Source organism: Schistocerca nitens, chromosome 1, assembly GCF_023898315.1.
Source record: "Schistocerca nitens isolate TAMUIC-IGC-003100 chromosome 1, iqSchNite1.1, whole genome shotgun sequence".
Taxonomy (NCBI): Eukaryota; Metazoa; Arthropoda; class Insecta; order Orthoptera; family Acrididae; genus Schistocerca; species Schistocerca nitens.
Window position 1 is genome coordinate 1204142128 of NC_064614.1, and position 13933 is coordinate 1204156060.

Below are 13933 nucleotides of genomic sequence, written 5' to 3' on the forward strand. Positions count from 1 at the left end.
GGTGCATTTGTGGGAGTACGACTACTAAGATATTTCTGCACAGCAACAGGGCACGAGATTAGTCATGTAATATTGTGAACGGACGCTGCAGTGGCCTTGGCTGGATACGCAGTGATGTGAATCGATGGAAGACTTTTATCAGTAGTAGAGCGACAGAAATTCACATATTTGCATCCCCTAGTCAGTGGAGATAAAGTTCTGGAAATGATAACCCAGTGGATCACCTAACACGGGGACTTCTTGGAAATCAAATCCCATCTGCGCGTGTTTAGTGGGAAGAACCGCCGTGGCTTGCACACCCAGAAGAACATTGGCCATCTGGTACTCCAAATATGCGTCATAACTTCCCGGAAGAAAGAAGGAATGTAAAACACGCGATGGCAGTTTCTATACCTCCAAGCATCGTAGACATTTCCAAATTCAGTTCTTACTGGAGACTAATTCGTAGAAGTGGCTGGATCCTTCGCTTCATACGTAAGATTCGTTACAAAGATAAACTTGCTGGAGAGCTGACAGCAATCGAGATCACAAATGCACGCACTTACTGGATCAAAATAGCCCAACTTCAGTGCTTCCCGTGGGAATTCCATGCGTTCCAGAACGGTAAACCGATCACGCAAGACTCTAAAATTGTACGCTTTCACCCATTCATTGAAGACGGACACATTCTTCTGTGAAGCAGACTGCTGTTCGCAGACCTCACCAGTGTGGAATGACATCCATTACTTCTAGATGGTTCACATCGTTTCAAACCATTAAAAAACTCCTGCATACATGTTTACCATGCAAGATCATGAAGATATCAAGAGGACAACAAACTGAAGCTTCCACCACCCATAGATCAAATGATACCATCTAAGCCTTTTTCTGTCACCGACGTAGACTTCGCTGGCCCTCTTTATATCAAAACAGGTATGACCATGGAAAAGTCCTGTGTAACACTCTTCACTTGCGCGACGACACGTGCAGTACATTTACAGCGCTGCTCCAAAATGAATACCAACACATTTTTGACGGCCTTACAGAGATTTGCTTGTAGATATGGATTGCCGCACACCATCTACGCCGGCTGGTGTGGCCGAGCGGTTCTAGGCGCTTAATTCTGGGACCGTGCGACCGCTACGGTCGCAGGTTCGAATCCTGCCTCGGGCATGGATATGTGTGTTGTCCTTAGGTTAGATAGGTTTGTTCTAAGTTCTGGGGGACTGATGACCTCAGATGTTAAGTCCCACAGTGCTCATAGCCATTTGAACCATTTGAACACCATCTACACCACCAATGCAAAGACCTTTCATGCCACTAACAAAGAATTATCGGAACTATGGAACTCGCTAACCACCTCAGAGATCCATAGCTTCCTCGCCAAAAACGGAATCACTTATACGTTCATTGCACCATGGTCGTCTTGGTGGGGAGGATGGTGGAAGAGGATAGTGGGCACCGTCAAGCGACGCTTACAGAAAGTGTCGGCACGAATAAGTCTAACTGCAGAGCAACTCTATGCAACCTTCGTCAGCATTGAAGCTGCAGTGAACTCAAGACCAATCCCTTCAGGAGACGACGCAGAACCTCTGATACCAGCACACTTTCTGGTTGGTGAAGACCTGTTACATGTGTCCACTGGACCACAACCTGCCGTCACACACAATCTAATCAAATAGTTTAAACTACTGCAAAAACTGGCAGAAGACTTTTGGGAAAGATGGACCAAGGAGTATATCATGTAGCTTAGGAGCTTCCACGAAGTTAGAGGCACATCTACAAGATGTAGTGACTTCCAACCTGGTGATCTGGCTTTGATTCAAGAGGATAGATGACCATGACACATGTGAAGAAAAGAGAAAATAGAAAGACAATAAAATAAGGACGATAATATTGCACATGCCGGAAGCACAGCAGATAGCTGGTCAACCACCCCCCCCGCCCCCCCCTCCCCCAAACCCATCCGCCCCCGGCGCAAGAGGTTGATCAGGGTGGGGAGGATGTTGGGAATTGAAGCCATCGGGAAATTTATATCTCTGATCAGTAATACTCTTTGTAATACATAACATGTTGTAAACTATTTTGATATATGTACTTTCTGTGACTGTCAAATAAAGTGACTGTAAATCACTGTTTACTACTGTGACTTACGACAGTGGTGGTGGCCGTGGTGGGGTGGGGGGGGGTGGGGGGGTGTGCAGCTGTGGTGATGGGTGGGTGGAGTCTCAGTTGCCTTCCTTCCGCCACCCTGTCGCATCTCGCTTCCAGATGTCGCGTTCTACTTTGATGGAGCTTAGTATTGGCTCCCACGCCTTGCTCAGTTAGAAGCCTGTGTCCCTTTTGACTGAATTGTCAGTCACACAGAATTCAATCGCTTCTTTGAAAATGGAGTCCCAATATTTGTCAGTGGTTTGCCATTTGTTCTGTTTCCTTGGCAAACTGGCTGTTTTCATTGGCGGAATTCAGATGTTCCAAGAATTTCTATAGTTTTTTGGGTCCTTGTGGCCAGATGACAAAGGTGTCATCGACGTAGCGAAAAAACAAACGGGTTTCTAGTGCTCAGTCCTCGAGCTACACCATGAACAAATTTTCCCATGGTTACGCCATCAGTCTGCTCATAGTATTGTCCATTGAAAATCAAATAGGTCGATGTCAGAACGTGTCTATAAAGCTGCATCAGCTCAGGGATGAACTTCTCGTTGATTAGTTTTATGGGCTCTTCCAAGGGGAGTCGAGTGAAATGTGAGACGACATCAAAGCTAATCCTAATGTTGGACCTCTGCAGCCTTAGCTCCTCCAGCGGCATGCAAAATTAATTTGCTGGTATAGGAGATTTCAACAATCATGCTCTAATTGTGAGCGTAATGTTAAATGCACAGAGGAAAGAATTATGCGCGTTCCCAGTTGAGACAGAATAACTTTGAGCGCCCTTCTGAAGTTTCCATACACTACTTCAGCGGAATACAACAACAAACCATTGAACAAGATTGGACCAATTACTTGCTCGGTACTAGTGTAACTGTCCTCCCCTTTGGTTCTAATACCTGATCTACGGAATATGAGCAAAAAATTAGACAAGTTTTGAAGTTTTCTTCAATTTTGTGTCCAGGTATAAATCTGTCACGATGAACTTCGTTACCTACCTGGTCGATTATGGTCTGTCCAATTAAGCAGAAGAGCCCAGTCTGGTACGTGTAGATGGCAAACGCACACATCATCTTGAAAGTCTTGTCAAACTGAATTTCATCCTGCAACAGCTGAAATTATCTTTTAGTCTTAAATCTTTCAGAAATTTTAAAAAAAGAAAAAGATTTCCATTAGAATGAAAAACGTGCTGTGGAGAAATTTTACAAATAATTATAGAGTGGGATGACGCCTACACTATCGAGTCACATTATTTCGACGCCTCTTAGATCTCACGTGCGAAGGAGGCGCGGATCCTAGTTGGAGGCCACGATCATTTTCCTAAAAACATTTACATTTTGACATGTATCAGTAAACAATTTTCTCAGTCAACTTTTGGAGAAAAGTTAGTAAACTCTTTATTATTTCAAAAGTAATCGCCATACCTTTTAATATATTTGTCCCACTACAAAACGGCCAATACCTTAAGCGAACACGCGCGAGGTAGCCGTGCGGTTTAGGGCGCCTTGCCACGGTTCGCGCGGGTACCCCAGTCGGAGGGCATGGGTGTGTGTGTTGTCCTTAGTGTAAGTTAGTTTATGACCTTAGCAGTTTGGTCCCATAGGAACTTACCACAAATTTAAATTTTTTTTTCCTTAATGGAAAAACATTTGTTGTTGTCTACGGTACCATGTTTGTATACAGGCGTGCATTTCTTCGTCCGAAGCAAATCGACGGCCGCGAATCTCTTACAGGGCTCCAAAAATTTAGAAATCGCATGGGAAGAGATCGGGATTGTACGGAGGATGTGTAAGAACTTCCCAGCAAGAAATACAAACATGGTTCCATAGACAACAGCAAATGTTTTTCCACTAAGGCATTGACCGTCTTACTTCACAGTGTGATAAATGTATCAACAGTCATGCCGATTGCTTTTGAAATAATAAACACTTCACTTACTTTTGTCAGTCTGTTCCGTTTTCATTAGACTGCCCTTAAAACTCTTAAATCAAACGCTTGAGAATGTACTTCTAAAATTTTTTGTCAAATGATTTTCAAATGATGTTTTTCTCTATATTACAATTCCTTCGAAGTAACGCTAAACCTAAGTTATGAGCACTGAGGTCATCAATTATTGTTATCATATTAAAAATTTCATATATTTTACTGTAATTTTAATTATTAAAATCCAAGGCACGTTAAAATAGGGTTGAAGCCATGTTATATTTGGGTTGGGATGTCGGGGAGTAACAAACTGTTCAATCCCTTCCACCCCCACCCCCTCCCAGGAGCGATTAATGTCTCCGCACCTGGTCCATAACCCATATTCCATTACGTTATTTGAGTGTTGTCAACTGAGTAACAATGGTCACACAGTTAACTAAAGATATTGTAAAGATGTTTTGGAAAAATGCGCGAACGTGTGAGAAAGAAACTTGCACAATAGTGGCCCCACCCTAACTGATTTATCAGCGAAATAACTTTGGGCTGGTACAATCGTTACAGTTCTTGAACAATAACAACACTCACTTAATTTGGCACCGTGCGATTTGTTCTTCTCTTTGTGAAAATTAACCCTGCGCTAAAAAGGAACTGATTTGTGACGGCGGAAGGGATAAAAGACAAGTACGTGGGGGAGTACATCTAGTTGAAAACAAATTTGTAGCATCATCCTAGTTCCTTTTGTGTCAGACCTCGTAATGTGGCTAGACAGTGGATGATCACCTCATTATTTATGTTCTGCATAGTGTTGAGAAGAGCGTGGTAGGTTTCGTTAGTCTGTCCGCTAATTGAAGAGGGGAAAACAACTCGTTACGTGGTTGTTCTATTATAGATATATACTGTATATATGTTTAGTATTTGAAATATTTAAACGAGTTTTGTGCAGTGGAAATCAACATAATATTAAACGATTCATTCAAAGCCGATTCCATGGTAGTAAACTGTTCTGCGCGAGTAAATAGGCCTTTCTCCAATGTCTGCTGGTTCAATATTTCTTAGCACATTGTATCATTCAAATAAACAGCTGAGCAGCCATTTTATTCTCTGGTGCAGTGTTCTCTCACACATAGACGACAATATGGCGATCACGTCCGGTTTGTAGTAACGCTTTGTTCACGTTGACCAGAACTCCCTAGCACTCCCTTTCTCCTTTTTTGCAAGACCCCCGAAAAATATTTCGAAATATGTTTACAAAAATTGCCAATTAGAAAAAAATTGATCTTATGTATTTCCCTTCCACTCAAAGTCTTCATCTTCAGATTAGTTACTGTTGTGGTAAAAGCGTGAAAAAAAAGAACAAAAAATAACAGTGGTTTCAAAGTGGTTTTAACTGGTGCTACATAGTGTGTTTAGATCTTCTATAAAATCGTATTTGAAAAGAATAAACCATAGTGTCGATCAATGCAAATATCAAAACCATTTTCGAACTTTCTGCTGAATACAGAGTGCTACGATGTCGACAATAATGTGTAGTAAAACTGAGTAGCGTGGGTTTCGTTCATATTTGTTTCTTTCCAATGAGTTCGAAAGTTTATATGCAACGATCTATTGCGTACAGATTTCTGTGACAGTTTTCATGGAATGCATTTCATTGTAACAATGTTCCTTCCTGACACATGAAAGTGAAGCTATTTTTGTTAAAATTAAATGAAAAAATCCAGTTTTTCCTGTAATTAGTTATGTAGAGATTATATTCTAGAAAATGGGATGCGAACACTGGATACTTGATACACTCAGGAAATTGTGCATAGCTCTCTCTTTCTACCACCAAATTTAAGAATTTTTCCACGTACTTACCACTGCCGTTACGAAGATGTGTAAGCAGATGCAGACCATATTGGATGACAGGAGAATCAGCGTTGAGTGACTCATTACGGTTTCCAACTGGCTTAGGCAACTGAAAGCATGAATTATTGAGTAGCATTTCACTTCATCCTTTCCTTAAAAAAAGAAAAAGGCAACATGTAACAGGAAACAGGACATTGAGTTATGTGCGCCAAGGTTTTGTTCCCTCGTGACGTGGCAGTATTATTTCCACTCCTAGATATTCATATTATCTTGTGGGGACTATAAACGAAGGAATCAATGATTCTGAGTATCAAAAGTGGTCACAAACAGTCTGAAAAGCTTGTAAGGTGCTGCAGGGTAGGCTGTGCTGAGAAACAATTGTTTATGAAAAAATCTATACATTGCGCCGTCCCTGAATTAATTAGCGTTGAAGTTAGCTAATCAGGCCGTTGCGAACGCAAATTGAACCGGTTTGCCAGATACAGTTAGTGTTAGATAGTAACGTACGAGATTTCTCAGCCTTTGGCTCGGGTTCGACTCTTACTATCGTCAGATGTCCAGTTCCTGTATAGCTCTCTTGTTCAGTTTTAGGAAAGCAAACGAAGAACACATTTGACAATACCGTGTCTAATGGACCGCTTGAATTTGCGTCCGCACCCGCAACAATTTGACTGGCTAACATCAATGCTAATTAACTTGGAAGCGGCCCGACTTACCGAATTTCTTTCTTAACAGTTATTTCTCAGCGCAATCTACCATGCAACGCCTTTATAAACTTTCAGACTCTTTCTGACCACCCTGTGCACAAAATAGACTAAGGTAATATGATTTTTCACGGCAGTCCTTTGTTAGCGTGAAAATCGTTGTGGAATGGTCACTTGTAACTACAGGCACCACGCGATGGATCAGGAGAAGAATTATTGTCATTTATCTAGAACGTGGCTGTATACAGATAAGAATGTACAATATGTACGAACATATCCTCACCAATCTTATATGTCTGCGTTTGTTGGATCCTTGTACCTAGATTCCATTTGAAATGGTAGTACACTCAGAAAAAGAAAAAAAGGAAATCAGTCAATATGTCCTTTCACATCCTGAGAAGATCTGTGTCTTGGACTACTTGAAGTAGAACCACTCCGAATTTCTACAGGGACAAAAAATAAGGCCATTCCGATCAAGTAAACTCATAGGGCAGGCACGTGATTGATACGACGAACATTATTCAAGTAGTGGAGCCCCAGCATTTGTCGACGTTCGGTTCTAGTGTTCGATACTATACGGCGTGATTTACCGAATCTATAATGTATGTTGATTCATCGTGGATACGGGACAGCGGGAGGTCAGATATTTACCAAAGAAAAATCACCAAACAGTCGTATATTTTCAGTAGTTGTTATTTTATTTACACGACCAGTTTCGGCTGATTATCCATGTTATCTTCAGGTCCCTATGCACTCCATATATAGACATACAGAGTTGCCGATGTATCCATAACCGGAGCCGTTTGTGGAGTACCCACTCCCTCAAAAAATTTACAAAATTCATCTATTGACCGCTCCAGTTATGCAAGCATCGATGTATCTGATGCTCTATACATGGAATGCGTAGGTCTTGAAGATTGCATTAATGAGATGCCGAAACTGGTCGTGTGGATAAAATAACAAATTCTGAAAACATACGGGTGTTTGGTGATTTTTCTTTCGTAAGAATCTGTAATGTGTGAGCAAGAAAATGTGATTAGAGACACTGTAATTTTACGACTGTGGGCCCACTTCTAAACGATTGAGTTAATCCAAGAAGATCAGAAGCGGGTAGTCCGCGAGTAACTCCAGCTAAAGATGATCGTTACTATGAAAACCGTCCTTTGGACTGGCTATAGAAACAAAATCAAGAGTCAAACCTTTCAGTCAAAAAATGATACAGAAATTCAGATTAGAAGCTCGGAGGATAATGGTGTGTGTTTCAAGAGTACCGCAGCACATTAGTGTCTGAAGCCACTGGGCAGAATAATTTCGTGGCTAGGGCACACAGCAAGCAAATGTGATTTATTTTCTGATGAGCTGTGATTTAAAGTGGAGTCTGGTTTTTGGGGAAAGGGTGCAAGGTGAAACAACTGCACACACCTTGTCGATCATCCTACTATTAAGATGATTGATGAGTAAGCATCGGTACTGGAGGGCATAACGAACTCTGCATCCGTAAGAATGTTTCTTTGACGGCTCAAACGGACAGAGGTAAACTTTCTTAAAGTATAGTTCCCACTTATACTGATGTCATTGGTGAATTTTTCCTTTACATCAGGCTCATCCAAGAATTGCGCCCGAAGGGCGCCCCCGCGCCCCGCGGGCGCAATACAGTGTAGTTCAGCGCCCCGTCCGCGACCGTGTGTCGCTAATGTCGCCATAGGAGCGAGCGACAGAGAGAGAGAGAGAGAGAGAGAGAGAGAGAGAGAGAGACTGCACAGCACTGCTCTGCGCTGGACTGTCCAGCGGTCAGATCTAACATAAACAAAATATTCTATTTTACAATTAATTTTATGTAAGGGATATAGATTCTCATAAATATACGTGGAACCAAACACTGAGAGAACTTTGGCCGCATGCTTGTGCAAAAGAGGATATTTCTCTCGTGGAATATAACTGTAAAAGTCATCCAAAGTTTTACACATAAGAAAGCGGTCCTTCAGGCGGATATGGCACTGTAGGTCAATCAGCTCTAGTTGAAGCACTTGTGAGACGTCCTCTGCCAGAAGGGAAAACGGGCGAACAAATACATCTATCGGCTGGCGTTCGGGCGGTCCGCACGGCCAGCTAAGCGACATGCCTCGGCCACTGTGTGTAAAGTTGTTGCATTAATTTGAGGTGTAAGCGGTGCTGATATTCAAGACCATAAAAGTGGGTTAAAAGCTGTGAGCTGTCTGGGGAAGTTAACCTTGCATTACTGAGCAACTGTTTCACCAGGTATCCAGTCTAGCTTACCAAATTCCCAACCAGACTACCATTAATTATAATCTTTTAATAGTCATACGACTACCGGTGATATATATATATATATATATATATATATATATATATATATATATATATATATATATAAAAGAGAATTTAAATAAAAAGAAATAAATCGCTTTATGTTTGAAATTTATTTTAACATTGATCATACAAATTTCAGCATATTTAACTTGATTCATAACTAAACTGGTGCCTTATTTAGGATTGTGAAAATGTGAGTTTGTAATCTTACGGAACACATCAAATATGGAGCCAAGATTGGGACACTGCATACAACACTGCATTCATAAAATAACACACAAAGAACGTTGAAACATATGCAAGAGGAAATTAACCACAACCAACCGATTCAATTTTCACCCAAAGAAGTTACGTTCGTAGCGCAATCCTGTCCGTCATGTAATTACCACACACTGGTATACTAAATTCATACTAACTCTCTGTGAAATCTTCCCGAAAAGAATAGCTGAGGGCTACTTTGACGCTTACACCACATGCTTCACGTGGTCAACTTGGTTTACACAGAGTGTAACTCCACCATAATTTTGATAATTAAAATAAATTACATCGAAACGCACTTTACTAAAGAAAAACCTCGAACTGGTTACTATCGTCTTACTATTTACCTGATGGGTCAAACAATTGTATAAGCACGTGGTACTGGTCTCACAAAGTACACCCCACGTGGGTTGAACATAAAGAAAAGTTGCTATATTGAAAAATATTATCAAGACGAGACGCTATAATCTCACGCACATTCGCATTTAAGATTGATGATCTTAGTTAGAGTTACTGATCAACACGTGGTTCCACTTTACTCACAAAGTAGTGACAAAGCAACTACCGGAAGATATTCTGAACTTCACACGCGAATTACACTGCATTGCAATTTAAGATAACATTAGATATTTCAGAGCTAAACCTGAAATAAAGGTGATTAAATTTTCAGTTAGGCTGAACTTAAGAAATCCATTGTCCTACGGACTTAGCAGACACGCGCTTAGCCGGAGATCTTACCACTTCAGACGCTCGCCGCGGACAGACTGACCTGGGCTCCTACCAAGGGTGCTTCCGTACACAAAACGGAAGTGACCAGAGAGGCAGCTTCCTATACCAACATGACAAGGGACGGACAGGACCATACCAAGGATAGAAACTTCTTTGCTTTTAGAAAGCGTAGCTATCTGTTCCGACGTTGGTCCTACTGTTCTCTAGCAGACAGACTTGTCTGCTACCATCCAGCATGCAACTAGAAACATATTTGCTCATTCATTCTTTCTCACAGAAAGGAAGGGGGATGACAGTATCTTATCATATACAGTATATAAAAGAAAGCGGATGTAGGTTCCGTATGACTCTGTGTGACATGAATTACATATAAACTGTGTTTTAAAGTGTAGTAGTGTGACAGATCGTTCTTGTTTATGTGTAAAAGTAACACGTTTCACTGCTCAGTCTCCTCCCAGATAGTCAGAAACACCACAGTAAATTTAGAAGAGGAATTTATGCCGTAAATGACAACAGATTTAAGAAATTAACATGAAAGGAATCCAACAGAGACCTTTCAACTGCAGCAACATACGAATTCGCCCGGGGCGCTGGCCGCGGGAGATCGCGGGCGCTAGCGCCCCAGGGGCACAGTTTGGACGAGCCTGCTTTACATGGACGAAAACGCTTCTCCCGCTGGATGACTGTTAAATGACACCATGCCAATAAATGAAGCGATCTCTCTAATGTCAAATCAGCATGCTCATTGTACTAAAATCCTTCTGATCATGTCTGGCATTCGCTTGAAAGATAAATTTCAATTAGGCGAAAACTTCTCACGACTTTTTCACATTTAAGGATTGCTCTTATTGTCATGAGCCAAAGAAGGCCATGTTCCTGCCCAAAAAATATTCTCTGATATGCTTAGAAAATGTTCTAGAGCACCTAAATAAGTATATTTCAGAACATTATAGTGTATCTGGATATATACAAAGTAGAAGATTTCCTTGTAATTTTAGTTTGCAAATTTCAGTGCGTATAACCACTAAAAGCGACAGTTTGGTTCAAATGGCTCTGAGCACTATGGGACTCAACTGCTGAGGTCATTAGTCCCCTAGAACTTAGAACTAGTTAAACCTAACTAACCTAAGGACATCACAAACATCCATGCCCGAGGCAGGATTCGAACCTGCGACCGTAGCGGTCTTGCGGTTCCAGACTGCAGCGCCTTTAACCGCACGGCCACTTCGGCCGGCAAGCGACAGTTTACAGGTACTTAAGTATACATCGTACGGAACTAGTTCTTAACAATTGGTTGGTTTCGTAACGAACACATTAGCTCTCTTTCTACCTCTTACTTGTAATTCATTTTCAGCCAGGCGTTCCGATACTTTTGATCACAGAGTGTATGTGTGAGTGATTAAAGTAAATGGTAGTAAGGTTACTGGAATGTTGCTATCTGTTTTGTAGTAACGAAGAAAATTGCAATTTTCGGTTGAAGATTTAACATTATTGTCGATGGTAATTAACAATAACTAATGACAGATTTCGAAATATTTCAGAAGCTATTTTCACTAAGGAACAAAGAGAAGGGAAGGGTGATCTTTCAGCGAGAAAATTTTCAGTGTAAAACAAATAACAGAAAAAAAGAAGGAAATTGTTTGTGATAACAAACTGCATTAACTCATTAGTATAACTATACTCTTGGACGAACTGATTTTTCTCAGTAGCCGATATGAATCCATACCGAGGATTGGAACTGGATATCAATAAAAGTTTTACGACCCCAAAGTTGAGTTTTTTCTTAGGAAATAACTAAATTTCCATGACGTTATATCGCTGTTCAAGGGAAACACTGCCACTGCCGTTAATAATAAAGTTAAGATTGATGAATACCGAAGAGAAAAGTACAGAAATGCCTCTAAGTTGTGGATTTGTAATTCTGCAAATATGTTTGTGTGTGAACGGATTTTTGGAATTACTTAACTCAGAATACAAAGGTGCACCCGACAGCGGACGATACCGTTTAACATCTCTCCGTCAATCTGTGTGGCTGTCAAACATTTCGAATAGCTGAGAAACACGTATAAATTATGCAAGAACGTTTTACTCTGATGATTGAGTGTCAGGTTGGGAATATTACAATAGCGGAAGTAGAGAAAACTTTACTCACCCTATTACTGTTTGGTGGTGCTTTATATTGCTTACGAGATGACTGTACATTTCATCCTCTGCTGTATCTGTATGAAGTTCTACGTATCCGAGTCTACCACTGGCTTCGTCCTTTTTCCTCTGCGGCGACGCGTCGATTTTGCCGTCCTCCGCTCGCTTTACTTCGGATGGGCCCACTTCCCGGTTGTAGATGGCAGCTACGTTGTCGTTGAGGACCTCCAGTTCCGCAGCCAACTGGAGCATCAGGATCTGGAAGGAAGTGTCTAGGAAGACGGTTCCCTGGACGACGGCCCAGATGCAGAAGACCTGGACGAGGTAGACGATGTGGTAGGTGGGCGTGGCGCGCATGTCCAGCGGCAGCCAGACCGGCACGGGGAAGTCCCGCGCACCCGACGAGCCCCCTAGCAGCGGCGCCACCGACCACAGGCTCGTGCAGAACACCGTCGACACCTGGCCAACACCAGCACACCTGTGGTCTCCAACAGATATCATAGCTGCACTGAAATCTTTCGTTGCTGGAAACACCTAGTCATAGCTTCGCAACTGATGCTGTGATTCGTTTTCAAAGTTGTTCTTGAAATATAATTAGACCCCAGACCCACTCACACTCCCCACTCTCTCTTAACGAACCTCCAAGATAATAAAAGCCATGCATGCATTCTATCAACTCTCACTCTTTAGTTCAGGCTCATCCACGAATTGCGCCTGGCGGGCGCAAGACAGTGCAGTTCAGCGCCCCGTCCGCGACCGTGTGTCGCTAGTGTCGCCATAGGAGCGAGCGAGCGAGAGAGAGAGAGAGAGAGAGAGAGAGAGAGAGGGAGGGAGAGAGACCGCACAGCACTGCTCTGCGCTGCTGTCCCGCGGTCAGATCTAACGTTATACTTCGTGCTACAATTTTTTGTATCCCTTTTCAGAGTTTAGAAATCGGATCCGTAGTTTACTGTTTTGTACGTAATAATTTTAACTAACAAAGTTTGAAAACTTATTAAAATTGAATTAAGGTTATAAAGCTCTTTTATTCTTACAGCCAACATTGTTAAAGAAGACAATTAACATTTTACACGTTTTTCTTTTTCGAGGAAACGGTTTTGTCTAGGCTTGGTACAATACTCCGTGAGACTGCTAACCTCAAAGAATTGGTCGAATTTTTATCGCCAAGGAATGAACGGTTCTTAGTTTTAGGAAGTTACACATTAGAAAGCGGCCCTTCAGACGGATATGGCACTGTAGGTCAAATAAATGGTTCAAATGGCTCTGAGCACTATGGGACTTAACTGCTGTGGTCGTCAGTCCCCTAGAACGTAGAACTACTTAAACCTAACTAACCTAAGGACATAACACACATCCATGCCCGAGGCAGGATTCGAACCTGCGACCGTAGCGGTCGCGCGGTTCCAGACTGTAGCGCCTAGAACCGCTCGGCCACTCCGGCCGGCATGTAGGTCAATCAGCTCTAGTTGAAGCACTTGCGAGACGTCCTCTGCCCGAAGGGAAAACGGGCGAACAAATACATCTATCGGCTGGCGTTCGGGCGGTCCGCACGGCCAGCTAAGCGACACGGCTCGGCCACTGCGACAACATACGAATTCGCCCGGGGCGCTGGCCGCGGGCGATCGCGGGCGCTAGCGCCCCGGGGGCACAGTTTGGACGAGCTTGCTTTAGTTCCTTACCTTACCTCATATCAGGGTTCACATCCCACCCTTTCCACGCCTCCTACTCCTCCTCTCGTCATACCAGGCTGGCCCCCGCCCTACTCCCATCCAGGGGTGGACCCAGGGGTTGGCAGGAGTGACCCCCGCCAGTGGCGCAAGAGGAAGGGGGGCGCAAATTCCAAAGGCCGCCGACGATGACGTGACGGAGCGCCG

The 13933-nt window shown here is 42.6% G+C and overlaps 1 protein-coding gene across 1 annotated transcript in view; it reads right to left on the reverse strand.

The window, feature by feature from the left end:
- LOC126239590 (odorant receptor 43a-like) overlaps positions 1 to 12418 on the reverse strand; it is a 49622-nt gene extending 37204 nt beyond the window's left edge. The window contains exons 1-3 of the mRNA XM_049947872.1: positions 12070 to 12418; positions 5905 to 6004; positions 3126 to 3239 (exon numbers count right to left, since the gene is read on the reverse strand). Of these exons, the coding sequence (XP_049803829.1) occupies positions 3126 to 3239; positions 5905 to 6004; positions 12070 to 12416 (561 nt within the window). The 5' untranslated portion in view covers positions 12417 to 12418. The remainder of the gene's footprint in view (positions 1 to 3125; positions 3240 to 5904; positions 6005 to 12069) is intronic.
- Positions 12419 to 13933: the final 1515 nt, after the last annotated feature.